Here is a 13,795-nt window from a genome sequence, read left to right as displayed (position 1 = left end):
CCATTCAGGTACTGGCAGATTTCTTCCCATAAGGCAATATCATTGAGTAGGTCCTTAGAAAATGTCAAGTGGAGTAAAAGCACTTCCCCAGAGAGTAGGCACTTTCTTTTCAAATAATCACTACAAATAAGCTGAGTACAGCAGATATGTAGGCTTAGAGTGGCACTGGGAGAAAAAGGATAGACGTTGGTCAACTACTCATGAAATATATAAAATCAAATGGCAATGCTTGGTGGAAGTCGGGGAAGGAGGTGGTAACCTCTAAAGGCAGGATTATTGAGAAATAAGCAAGGTGATCACTGAGGAATAAAAAATATTTACATTAGGTACCTGACATGTCACTGCCAATGTGTGACAGAGCTGGGTCTTCCCAGTACGAAACTCTCCAAACATCTCAGTGATTGAACCAGTCTCAATTCCACCTGGAGCACCAAGCACAAATTATAGTATCACAGCGTAACACAGATGGGACCTTTATCCAGAAAGGACAAAACCACATTAATTTCAGGTTAAAGCCAGAATTTTCAAACCATTTTCAAACCAATTATTGCAAAGGATGCCACACACCACATATTTCTGTGGCTTATGATAGAGCTTGAGGAATCCAGTAGTGTGGCAAACATATATAATTGGCTTTTTGTTTTTGCTAATGGGTAGCTCCAAATGTGTTTATCTGCATGTTATATGGAGATTGGAGATAGCAAAATAAAATCTGATAAAAAGAAAATAAAGCCTGGCAGTGTCAGAACTACAAGCTATTCTTGGGAAATGCATCTGCCTTTACCATCTCTCCTGTACTGAAGGCACTGGCTCATGCTAGTTACAGTTCCACAAACATCAGCCATGCGATAGTACCGCACCCAAGTTGCCATTCTTCATGTGCGCTGAGCTTTTCCAACAATTGCTTCTCCTCCCAGTTATGCACTTGTCACCCCCCAGAGTGCCCCAAAGGACTCATCCTTGGTCTCCATATTGTCCTCATCTACATGTTGCCCTCGACAGCATCATCCACAGATACACCGTCTACTGCTACATAAACGCAAATGAATCAACTTTACCTCTCCACTACCCCTACAGTTTCAGACAGTTTATCCAACATCTAGTCTAGAATGGCTGTCAGCTTTGTCCAGCTACACACTGGGAAGACCAAAGCCACTTTATATTCGGCCCCTACCACAAATGTCAGGCCCTTGCCGCCAACTACAACCCTAGCCACACTCTTAGGTTGAACCAGAATGTTTACAACATTGGTGTCCTGTTTGGCCCCAAGTTGAGTTCCCAACCTCACAACCTCTCCATCACAAACTACTTTCATCTCTAACATTGTCTGCCTTCAACCTGTCTCAGCTCACCTCGCCTCATTCATGCACATCATCTCCAGGCACAATTACTCTAATGCCCTCCTGGTCAGCCACTGATCTTCCACCATCCTTCAGTTTCAGCTCAACAAAGCACTGCTGTCCATATCCTATCCTACACCAAGACCTATTTTCCCCTCACTGCCATCCTTACTGACTTACACTGGCTTCCCGTTCCTCAGTATAAATTTAGAACCATCCTCGGCCTCATCTCTCCCTCCAGCTATATCATCTTCCAGCCCTACAACCCCACTCTGTTCCTCTTACTCCAGCTTGTTGTGCATTTCCCTGCCATCATTCCAACACTGGCAATTCTGTCTTCTGATGCCATGGTCCCATTCTCTAGAATTACCTCCCTAAATCTCTCTGCCCTCTTAAACCTCCTTATCTTTTTGAAGACCCTGCTAAAACCTCTCTGAGCAAGCTTTGACCTACTCTGCACTCAGCACCTTTTTTTTTTAAACTTCATGAAGCACATTGGGATGTTTTTACAAGTTAAATGATTTAGTTAAATACAAGTTGTTGCTTTCGGCAGACTATTTTCCCATGGGGCTATCAGACAATCCTGTCCTCACTACTTTCCAGCAGTGGTTACTAGAAAACACAAAACTAATCTATTTCCCCTAATTTAGCCTGGAGTAGAGACCAATTGAAGCACTCTAATGTCATTCTTCAGATTAGTTAGTCTAATATACATCAAGGTTTCAATCTGGGATCTTCATTGTTTCAGTTATGCTCTAGCTTTACCAACTGTTGGATAGCTTTAATTTCCAAGTGTACCAAGACACTTACATCAGACCAATACTGCTAAAACGGAATGATTACCCTGCTAATGACAACATTGCAGTAATGTGACATTCGACAGGGGCGGTTATTTAAGAAAGGAAGGAAAGGAAAGAGAAACCTGGATACTATAGACCTATCCAGTGGGAAGTTACTAGAATTTGAGTAGACAAGTATGAACTGATGAAAGTCACCACAGATTGCTGAAAGGGAGGTCATATCCGACTAATCCAGTTGGATTTTTTTGAAAAGGTCACGAACACAGCGGATAGGGGAGCGTTTATATATGTTGTCTATGTGGACTTCCAGAAGGCATTGGTCAAAGTTCCACAGATGAGATTATTAGCAAAATTAAGATTGCACAGAATTGGAGACAAACTTTTGATGAGTTGTTAACTGGTTGTGAGGTAAGAAACAGACTAGGGATAAGGGATGTGTACGCTGATTGGCAGATGTGACAAATGGTGTTCTGCAGTTTTTTTGGAACTGGAGCTTTTCACCATACATATCAATGATTTGAACGAAGGCAGAGAGTAGTATATCCAAGTCTGCAGAGGACACTAAATTAATAGATGCAGGAAGTTGTCGAAATGGAAGCAGGAAACATGACAGATGGAGTGCCATGTGGGGGAAGTGCACTGTCATGCACTTTGGATCCAAGAACAAATAAAAAATGAATATTTTCTTAATCAGCAGGAAAATATTGTATCCCACCACAATCTGTAACTTAATGTCCTTCCAGATCCCTCAGACCTACATCACCATCAAGCTAGGTGACCAACACTGGTTCAATGAAGAGTGTGTACAACAGCATACCTGAAAAGTGAGATTTACAGCACAGGACAACATGCATGGTCAACAGAAAAACAATGAGAGCTGAGCAATCGCACAACCAACAGATCAGGTCAAAGTTCTGCAATCCTGCTAAATCCAGTCATAGTGGACAATTAAACAACTAACGAGAATATCCCCATCCTTAATAATGGTGGAGCCAAGCATGTGAAAAGACAAGGCTGCAGCATTTACAACCATCTTTAGCCAGAAGTGGCAAATGGAAAATCCTTCTCAGCCTCCTCCTGATGTCCCCATCACAGATATCAATCTTGGAGCCAATTTGATTCACACCATTTGACATCAAGAAATGGTTAAGTGTCCTAGACATAGCTAAGGCATCAGACCAAAAACATCCCGTCTGTAGTCCTCAAGGCCTGTGTTGCAGAGCCAGCCATGTCCTTAGCTAAGCTACTCCAGCACAGCTAAAATGATGGTAACTAATCCACAAAAAAGAACACAACTAGGCTAATAAATGCCTCATCAGAGGGACGAGGTGAGCGTGACTGCCCTTGACATCATGGAACATTCAACAGAATGGCAGCAAGAAGCCCAAGTATCATTGAAGTCGATGGGGATAAAGGAGAAAACTTTCCACTGGCTTGAGTCATACCTGACACAAAAGAGGATAGCTGTTGGATGCCAATCATCTCAGTCCCAGGACATTGCTGCAGGAGTTTAAGGCCCAACTACCATCAGTTGCTTCATCAGAAGTTCAAAAATTAGGATTTCACTGATTATTGCAGTGTTCAGCTCCAGTGACAATTCCTCAGATAACGATGGAGTCCAGCCCAAAGGCAGCAAGACATGGACAACATCCAGGTTTGGGCTGATAAATAACAAGTGCCAGGCAAGGACTTTCTCCAATAAGGAGAGCCTAAATACCTCATTTTTACATTTAATGGCATCATCACCTGGTCTCCACCATTTTGTTGCTAGTGTTATTGCTCATTTGAACACGTCAATGAATTATCTGTCATTGCCATGATCATCATCAAAGCCTTTGCTACAGTCTGGCATTGTGTACATCTATACAATTTATCTCTCAGCCTCCCACTAAAGCTATGCTCAGATTTTGATCGTTACATCTGTACTGTATATGATGGCTCATAGTATAACTCTTTGCATATTTTTTCTCTGTTTCCCTGTTGTTTTCACGTGCTGTCTATTCCCAATTCTGTCCCCATCATCGGTGCTCCTCTGAATTTTCCTTGTTTGTTCTGTGGCAGGCAAGGACCATCTCCAATCAGGAGAGCCTAACCACCTCATCTTTACATTCAATGGCATCATCACCTGGTCCTCCACCATCAATATCCTGATGGTCACCATTGATCAGAAACACAACTAGAACAGCCACATAAATGTCATGGCGACTACAGCCGGCAAGATACTGGGTATTCTGCAGTGAGTGGATCAGCATATGATTCCCCAAAGCCACTCCACCATCGATAAGACACAAGTCAGGAGCATGATGAAGTACTCTCCAGTTACTTGGATGGGTGCACCTCCAACAACACTAGAAGCTTGACACCATCCAGGTCAAAGCAGTCCGGTCGTTCACCCCACCTTCTCAATGACAATTAGGGATGGGCAATAAATTCTGGCCTAGCCAGCAACGCCCACATCCCATGAATGAATATTTTTTTTAAAATCCAGGCCCCCTACCACCGGAGTACCGTGGCTGCAGTGTGTAGTATCTCCAGAATGCACACCAGCAAGTCCCCGAAGCTTCATCAAAACCACATACACATACAGACACGGGATTATTTCTACAATTTCCAAGAAAATCACCATGAAGGTACCCGTGACTTTTAACCACTTTGACATTGTTCCTTTCCTTATAAAAAAAAAATTGGACAAACCTTTTTTAAAAATGCATAAATTACAGTAGACAGTTTTCCAAAAATGGTAAAATAAATCATGCATGTAATACAAAAGTCTGCAGAAGTACCAAGTAACAAACCCTCGTCAGGAGTTTGCTGAATAAATAACAATCTTGTTAGTGATTTCAATAAAGTATAACTGAACATATGATTTTTCTTTTAATAGCATGCCCTCAAATTATGCACATAAATCCATAAGTACAATTGGATTATAGCTTCTAGCCACAACTTGTGTCTGAAGAGTATTGTGAACTGTGTGGCAGTAGTGAAGCACTGGTGATAGTAATTTGAGGTCATGAATAAACACAAGACACATAATGACACAGTAAAGCATATCAGCTTAAGTGCTATATCTCCATAGTATATTGTAAACTCCTTGCTCAGCATGATAGAGCCTCCCTCAAATGGCTCGGAACGCATACTGTCCATCCGACTGCTCACCACCTCTGGTCCAGTACACCTACTCAGCATCTATGCTCCAACACTCTGTTCCGCACCTGAAGCTAAAGACCAGTTCTATGAACAACTCCATAACATCATTAGCAGCATCCCCAACACCGAACACCTATTCCTGCTGGGGGACTTTAATGCCAGGGTTGGGGCCGACCATGACTCATGGCCCTCCTGCCTTGGGCGCTATGGCGTTGGAAGGATGAATGAGAACGGGCAGAGACTGCTTGAGTTGTGTACCTATCATAACCTCTGCATCACCAACTCGTTCTTTCACACTAAACCCTGTCACCAGGTTTCATGGAGGCACCCAAGATCACGTCGTTGGCACCAGCTAGACCTCATTGTCACAAGGCGAGCCGCCTTAAACAGTGTTCAAATCACACGCAGCTTCCACAGTGCGGACTGCGACACCGACCACTCCCTGGTGTGCAGCAAGGTTAGACTCAGACCAAAGAAGTTGCATCATTCCAAGCAGAAGGGCCACCCGCGCATCAACATGAGCAGAATTTCTCACCCACAGCTGTTACAAAAATTTCTAAATTCACTTGTAACAGCCCTTCAAAACACTCCCAGAGGGGATGCTGAGACCAAGTGGGCCCACATCAGAGACGCCATCTATGAGTCAGCTTTGACCACCTACGGCAAAAGTGCGAAGAGAAATGCAGACTGGTTTCAATCTCATAATGAAGAGCTGGAACCTGTCATAGCCGCTAAGCGCATTGCACTTTTGAACTACAAGAAAGCCCCCAGCGATTTAACATCCGCAGCACTTAAAGCAGCCAGAAGTACTGCACAAAGAACAGCTAGGCGTTGCGCAAACGACTACTGGCAACACCTATGCAGCCATATTCAGCTGGCCTCAGACACCGGAAACATCAGAGGAATGTATGATGGCATGAAGAGAGCTCTTGGGCCAACCATCAAGAAGATCACCCCCCTCAAATCTAAATCGGGGGACATAATCACTGACCAACGCAAACAGATGGACCGCTGGGTTGAGCACTACCTAGAACTGTACTCCAGGGAGAATGCTGTCACTGAGACTGCCCTCAATGCAGCCCAGCCTCTACCAGTCATGGATGAGCTGGACATACAGCCAACCAAATCGGAACTCAGTGATGCCATTGATTCCCTAGCCAGCGGAAAAGCCCCTGGGAAGGACAGCATTACCCCTGAAATAATCAAGAGTGCCAAGCCTGCTATACTCTCAGCACTACATGAACTGCTATGCCTGTGCTGGGACGAGGGAGCAGTACCCCAGGACATGCGCGATGCCAACATCATCACCCTCTATAAAAACAAAGGTGACCGCGGTGACTGCAACAACTACCGTGGAATCTCCCTGCTCAGCATAGTGGGGAAAGTCTTTGCTCGAGTCGCTCTGAACAGGCTCCAGAAGCTGGCCGAGCGCGTCTACCCTGAGGCACAGTGTGGCTTTCGTGCAGAGAGATCGACTATTGACATGCTGTTCTCCCTTCGTCAGATACAGGAGAAATGCCGTGAACAACAGATGCCCCTCTACATTGCTTTCATTGATCTCACCAAAGCCTTTGACCTCGTCAGCAGACGTGGTCTCTTCAGACTACTAGAAAAGATCGGATGTCCACCAAAGCTACTAAGTATCATCACCTCATTCCATGACAATATGAAAGGCACAATTCAACATGGTGGCTCCTCATCAGAGCCCTTTCCTATCCTGAGTGGTGTGAAACAGGGCTGTGTTCTCGCACCCACACTTTTTGGGATTTTCTTCTCCCTGCTGCTTTCACATGCGTTCAAATCCTCTGAAGAAGGAATTTTCCTCCACACAAGATCAGGGGGCAGGTTGTTCAACCTTGCCCGTCTAAGAGCGAAGTCCAAAGTACGGAAAGTCCTCATCAGAGAACTCCTCTTTGCTGACGATGCTGCTTTAACATCTCACACGGAAGAATGCCTGCAGAGTCTCATCGACAGGTTTGCGTCTGCCTGCAATGAATTTGGCCTAACCATCAGCCTCAAGAAAACGAACATCATGGGGCAGGATGTCAGAAATGCTCCATCCATCAATATTGGCGACCACGCTCTGGAAGTGGTTCAAGAGTTCACCTACCTAGGCTCAACTATCACCAGTAACCTGTCTCTAGATGCAGAAATCAACAAGCGCATGGGTAAGGCTTCCACTGCTATGTTCAGACTGGCCAAGAGAGTGTGGGAAAATGGCGCACTGACACGGAACACAAAAGTCCGAGTGTATCAGGCCTGTGTCCTCAGTACCTTGCTCTACGGCAGCGAGGCCTGGACAACGTATGCCAGCCAAGAGCGACGTCTCAATTCATTCCATCTTCGCTGCCTTCGGAGAATACTTGGCATCAGGTGGCAGGACTATATCTCCAACACAGAAGTCCTTGAAGCGGCCAACATCCCCAGCTTATACACACTACTGAGTCAGCGGCGCTTGAGATGGCTTGGCCATGTGAGCCGCATGGAAGATGGCAGGATCCCCAAAGACACATTGTACAGCGAGCTCGCCACTGGTATCAGACCCACCGGCCGTCCATGTCTCCGTTATAAAGACGTCTGCAAACGCGACATGAAATCGTGTGACATTGATCACAAGTCGTGGGAGTCAGTTGCCAGCATTCGCCAGAGCTGGCGGGCAGCCATAAAGACAGGGCTAAATTGTGGCGAGTCGAAGAGACTTAGTAGTTGGCAGGAAAAAAGACAGAGGCGCAAGGGGAGAGCCAACTGTGCAACAGCCCCAACAAACAAATTTCTCTGCAGCACCTGTGGAAGAGCCTGTCACTCCAGAATTGGCCTTTATAGCCACTCCAGGCGCTGCTTCACAAACCACTGACCACCTCCAGGCGCGTATCCATTGTCTCTCGAGATAAGGAGGCCCAAAAGTAAAAAAAAGTAAGTATATTGTTACCACTGCAGTAATTAAGACCAGTGATTTTTTAAAATTAAAATGGCAGGATGAAAGGCCAAGACACCCTTTGTGTAAAACACTTTACTAAGGATGAAAAGAAAAAACATAAAACAAAGAGCAGCGGTTTTGTGATGCCAAGCATCGTGCAAGTAAAGAAAATGGAGGTCATGAATTCCACATTACTGAGGTCATGGGAAAGAAAGTAGCACTCTATGACATGTCTTGGTTTCTAAACTGTCGCTGAAAGAGAAATGGCTTTTTTGGCAACTTATTTGGTGCTTGAAGAATAAACGAGGAAAATTCAGAGGAGTACTACTGATAGGCCCTGCTGAATATTTCCAGCACTTGCTGTTTATATTTCAAATGGTACTGTAATGTAATAAAAAAAAAGTACAACAGTGTACAAGTCTCTTTTTGCCATTGCTCCAGATAATGAGATACTGATCCTTTCATAATGTGAATGTATACTTAGTTTATTTAATTATCCCTGTTTTCCTAAAAACACTAGCATCGTACAGTGAGAACATTCCACAGGCAACATCAACCTTGTAGCATTTCGGTCCAGTGGCTTATCATGTGAACACAGACAGCAAGTGTTGGCGTAAGAACATAAGAAAAGGAGCAGAAATAGACCATAAAGCCCCTTGTGCCTGCCATGCCATTCAATGCAATCATGGCTCATATTCTGCCTCAACTCATTCCAATTTCCCACCAGCTCCCCATATCCCTCGAATCCCCGAGACCCCAAAAATCTGTCTATCCCAGCCTTGAATATACTCAACAATGGAGCATTCACAACTCTCCAGGTCAGAAAATTCCAAAGATTCACAATTCTTTAAGAGAAGGAATTTCTCCTCATCTCAATTGTAAATGATCAACACCTTAGCCTGAGACTGTGCCCTTGAATTCTAGATTTCCCAGCCAGGGAAACAACCTCTCTGTCTACCCTGTCAAGCCCCTTCAAATCTTATAGGTTTCAATAAGATCACCTCTCAATCTTCCAAACTCCAGGGAATATAGTCCCAATTTACTCAACCTCTCAAACAGTATCACAGGAACCAATCTAGTGAACCTTTGCCGTACCATCTCCAAAGCCGTATACAATTGTAGCAAGACATCTTTATTCTTGAACTCCAATCCCCTTGCAGTAAAGTGGTATGACCAGGTGAGAAAGGGGTCTAGGGGTTCCCACTCAGCCTTTTAACTAACAGGTTTAACTAACAGGGTTTCATTTTAAAAACATCATGTTTTAGTTCCCCCTCAGTGAATCCTTGTTCAGTGCTATCCAATTGTAAGGCAAAGAAATTAGACCAGTTTTCTTAGATTTAAACAAGAACTGTGGAAGTTTATTAACCTTAAACTCTAATTTGGTTAACAACTACGAGTACGCGAAGTGACTGAGCTAGCTTGCATACACGATAAACACATACGCAGATAGAGACAGAAAAAGTAGAAAGAATAAAGGAGAAAAGTTTGAGGCAATAGCTGGGTTGAAATTACAGTCCTTTGAGTTCGATGTGGAGTCTCTGGTTGCTGCTAAGTCTTGCCGTTCGTTGGGGCCAAGTGCACACTTTAACTTGTTTCGATGTAAGAGTCTTTTCTCCCTCAAGATTTAAGCAACTTCGGTGGGTCCGGAGGTTTGTGAGAAAGCAAGAGCGCCAGCCAGGAGAGAGGCTTTGTTCCAGGTTCAGTTGAAATCTGCAGCCCGTCTTCAAACTGACCTGTGTGTAGTTCAAAAAGCTGGGCCAGCAGGTTAGTCATGTGACCAGCTGGTTTAACCACTCCTGTGTTTGTGGAGTCTCTATCTTAGCAGACACTGGAATGCAAGCTTTCTTACACTTTCAATGTCTGGTGATCAAAATCCATTTGGGTTAATTGGACCAGAGGGTAGTTGCTTTGTCTCTCCAAGCACTGTCTCTTAGTATGCAAATGTCCTCCAGCCAAATGTCTGGTGATCTCATTTCTTCACTCCAGCAAGTGTAAAATTAATGTTCATATGATGAAATTAATAAGCCTCATTCTTGGCAGGTGGGGGCCTTCATGACAAAACATGCCATTTGTCCTCCCAGTTGCTTGCTGTACCTGCATGCTGACTTGCTGTGTTCCTTGTATGAATGCACCCAAGTAAGTCTCTCTGAACATCGACATTTAGAAGTTTCATGTCTTTTAAAAATATTCTTCTTTTTATTCTTACTACCAAAGTGATTGACTTCACACCTTGCACACCTGCCACCTTGTTGCCCGCTCACTTCTCATCTCTATAACTCTTTGCAGCCTCTTTTGGGGGGGGGGGGGGGGGGAGAGGGGGTATTTTCCCCAGCCCCTTGGAGGCTGGGTGGGGCCTAGAAATTTTGAAAAAATTTGCCAATGTTTTCCCTTCACCTGACCCCTTGCCTTCACCCCACCTCCGGCTTTGAGTTTAAAGCCCTACTCACACGATTCACCAGGACACTGCCCAGTTTAAATGAAGCCCATCCCAAAAGAACAGTTCTCTTTCCCCAGTACAGGTGCCAGTGCCGCATGAATCAAAACCCCCTTCTTTCCACACATTTAATTCTCTAATCTGCTTGACCCTATGCCAACTTGCACATGGAGAGATTGCAATCCAGAGATTATCATCGTTGAGGTTTTATTTATTGATTTATACCACAGTCCCTCAAACTCTCTCAGCAGATCATCCCTAGCTCTACCTCTGTTGTTGGTTCCTACATGGACCACAACAACTAGATCCTCCCTCTCCCACTCCAAGGAGTTATCCCGAACCTGGCACTGGGTGGGCAACAAAACCTTTGGAACTCCCAGTCGTGGCTGCAGAGAACAGCAACTATTCCCCTGAATATGATATCCCTTACCACATCCCCCATTACTTCCCCCACTTGAATGTCCTGCTGCATCATGGTGCTATGCTCAGTTTATCCATCTACCCTACAGTCCTTGTTCTCATTCAAACAGGTAGCAAGTACCTTGTACCTGTCGGTCAATCATGCTAACCAATACAAAAGCATTGAAGCTGTTCTGACCCTAGGTTCATACATGTATAGTTTTCAGAAGTCAATGAAAGATTTAATTTCATCCAGCCCAGCAATACTGAGGGTTACCGTAGTCTCCCAATTGATTTACATCAGCTAACTTAGTACATGCCAAAAATCAAACCTGGGACCTTGTGAACTGTAACATTTAGTACTGTTGGTGCCTTTAGATGAATATGACTTTAATGCTACCAGTGACCATATAGTTGATTTTTGACCAAATATGTCAAACAAAATAGGGAGCTTCCCATCAAACTGCTCAAGGTGCCATTCGGAGAAGAAACGCTGGTTACATCGTACAATAAATGCCCCTTTGTAATTAAATTTGACCTAACCTCCAGTGGTTTATTCAAAAAATCATCATTTGTTCTTCTCAAGTTGGAAGAAGCTGCAGTACATGAAAATTACATGGCTGTTTCTGATAAGACAAACCAACCACAGAATTACATATTTTGGAATACCCTTTTCTCCTCTGCCAAGAGCATTACTCGGCTAAAACACTTCAGATTCCTGAAAAAAAACACTTCAATACCATGCTATGAGCTACTACCCACAGATTTCAAATTCCTTCCCACTCTTATGCTAACACTCCTTTTAGCCTACACGCCATGGGTGTCAATTTAAATAAACACAAAATTTTTACTTCAGTGGTTTTTCATCATCGTACAAAAATGAATTACATTAATTTTGAAGAGATTTAGAAATGCTATTCTCAATTAAGTCCCTAACTCACTACACAATGTTCAACCAATGCAGCAAATTAAATATATACTGTAAAATATGCACACTAGAACACTCTCTCACTCTAGTATGGAGACATAAAGGTGGGTGCAGGAGGAGCGGAAAGAGAGGGCAAAATAAAGTGACTCATTTCAAAGTTGTGTATGATAATTACAAAGCCATGGCGAGCAGTATAATGACTGCACTTTAAAGAAAAGTTAAGGGAAACATTAATTCTCATGAGATCACCATGGTTGTCCATTTTAAACAAAAGATCCAGTGAATTGGAGAGTTAGAAAGTGAAAGATTATAGGAAAAAAATTAAACTATCAAAACTTTGAAGGTAAATATGCTCTAGGTTTGAACAATATTTGTTAACTTTTACAGTGTGCTCCCACATAGTTCACACCAGTGGTTCTCAAACTTGGGTACATGGAGATGTTCCAATGGTTCTGCAAGGCAGAGCCAACCCCCAGATGGGCAATATGGGCGATCGCCTAGGGCGCCATCGTCAAGCATAAACAAGTGAGAGACAGCCGGTGCTTGCTCTGTTCCTACTGTGCTCCTGGTCTGGCCTACTCTTCCAGTGCACTCTCTGGGCTCCTGTTCTCCCCGGGTTCCTGCTGTCACTGTGGTGTGCTTTCCCATTGCTCCTGCTCTCCCCCTGCACCCCTACTGCTTTCTTCATGTTCTGCTCTCCCTGTGCTCTTGCTAAGGATAGACAGACTTTGCAGAGAGAACCAGGCATACCTATCTTATTGATATCAGTAAGTACATGTTGTCTTAAAAACATTAAAACTCATTTTACATGCAGTACTTTCAGATGATGAGTATTATATAGTATTATAATTTACTTGGGGGGTCCATGGTTACTAATCCATTTGAAACAGGGTCCTGCAACCAAAAGTTTGAGAACCACACTCATGAACAATGCAGCCTGGCAACAACCCCAGCTATGTTATCCTCCATGTAACATTTCAAGAATCCAACAGAATAACCTTGCATGTTGACACAGGAGCTGTTGTCATGTTTCAGCATAACAGCTGTTGTAGCCCACTCAATGGCATTGCACAACCCTATATCATTGCCAACGTGGATTCAAAACAGGTGATCATATCCACTAATTTCAAAATGTAAGCTGCGCTCTTCCATTGCAAATACATTTCTTTATGCATATTACTATTCTTCCTCACTTGATTACTAATTGTGACTGAAGTATCCCACTGCATCACCCCTCAGTCATAGCATACAGATAAATGGTGACAGAAATCATCCCCAATTGCAGACTCAAGCAACACAAAAAGACAGTCCCAATCCCCAGCCTTCCCTAGCACCCCAACCCATGATTAACAGCTTTCCCCACCCCTCCCAATTTCCAGCCTCACCATCCAAATGATAGGCTGTGCCCCAACCCACCAGCCCTCCCAATTGGCAGAGGCCCCAAGATGTACCCCAAATCAGCAGCCTTTGCTCCCCAAATCCCCACATCAACCAGCCCTCCCGATCATCAGCCTCCCTCCTGCCCCCAACCCTTCCTGAACACCAGATGGAGCTGACACACCCTTCCCAGTGTCGGGGACCATCTCCAAGATCTATAAGGTGTGGTGTCCTGCCGCAAGTGCTCCCTCCTGCCCAGCTGTCGATTTGGCTGGCTTCCTATGTTCCTGGCAGGAGGTGGCCCTACAAATGCTAATGAGTCCGTCGTTAAAATTATCAGGGTCTCTACGACCTGCCGGGTTCTTCAGCTGATTTCAGCCTCTGCACTCTCCCTGGCTCCCCATTAATATCAGGGTCATACGCTTTGGAAGTTACATCCTTACCAAACATATC

General features: G+C 44.2%; 1 protein-coding gene across 2 annotated transcripts in view; it reads right to left on the bottom strand.

Annotated features, from left to right (window-relative positions):
• rad51 (RAD51 recombinase) overlaps nt 1-13,795 on the bottom strand; it is a 147,974-nt gene that overhangs the window by 43,301 nt on the left and 90,878 nt on the right. The window contains exon 5 of one of the 2 annotated variants that reach the window (XM_068039648.1): nt 322-422. In XM_068039648.1, coding sequence (XP_067895749.1) covers nt 322-422 — 101 coding nt within the window. The remainder of the gene's footprint in view (nt 1-321; nt 423-13,795) is intronic. The other variant, XM_068039649.1, reaches the window with a different exon arrangement.

Source organism: Heterodontus francisci, chromosome 9 (genome assembly GCF_036365525.1).
Source record: "Heterodontus francisci isolate sHetFra1 chromosome 9, sHetFra1.hap1, whole genome shotgun sequence".
Taxonomy (NCBI): domain Eukaryota; kingdom Metazoa; phylum Chordata; class Chondrichthyes; order Heterodontiformes; family Heterodontidae; genus Heterodontus; species Heterodontus francisci.
This window is presented reverse-complemented; position numbering and strand designations above follow the sequence as displayed.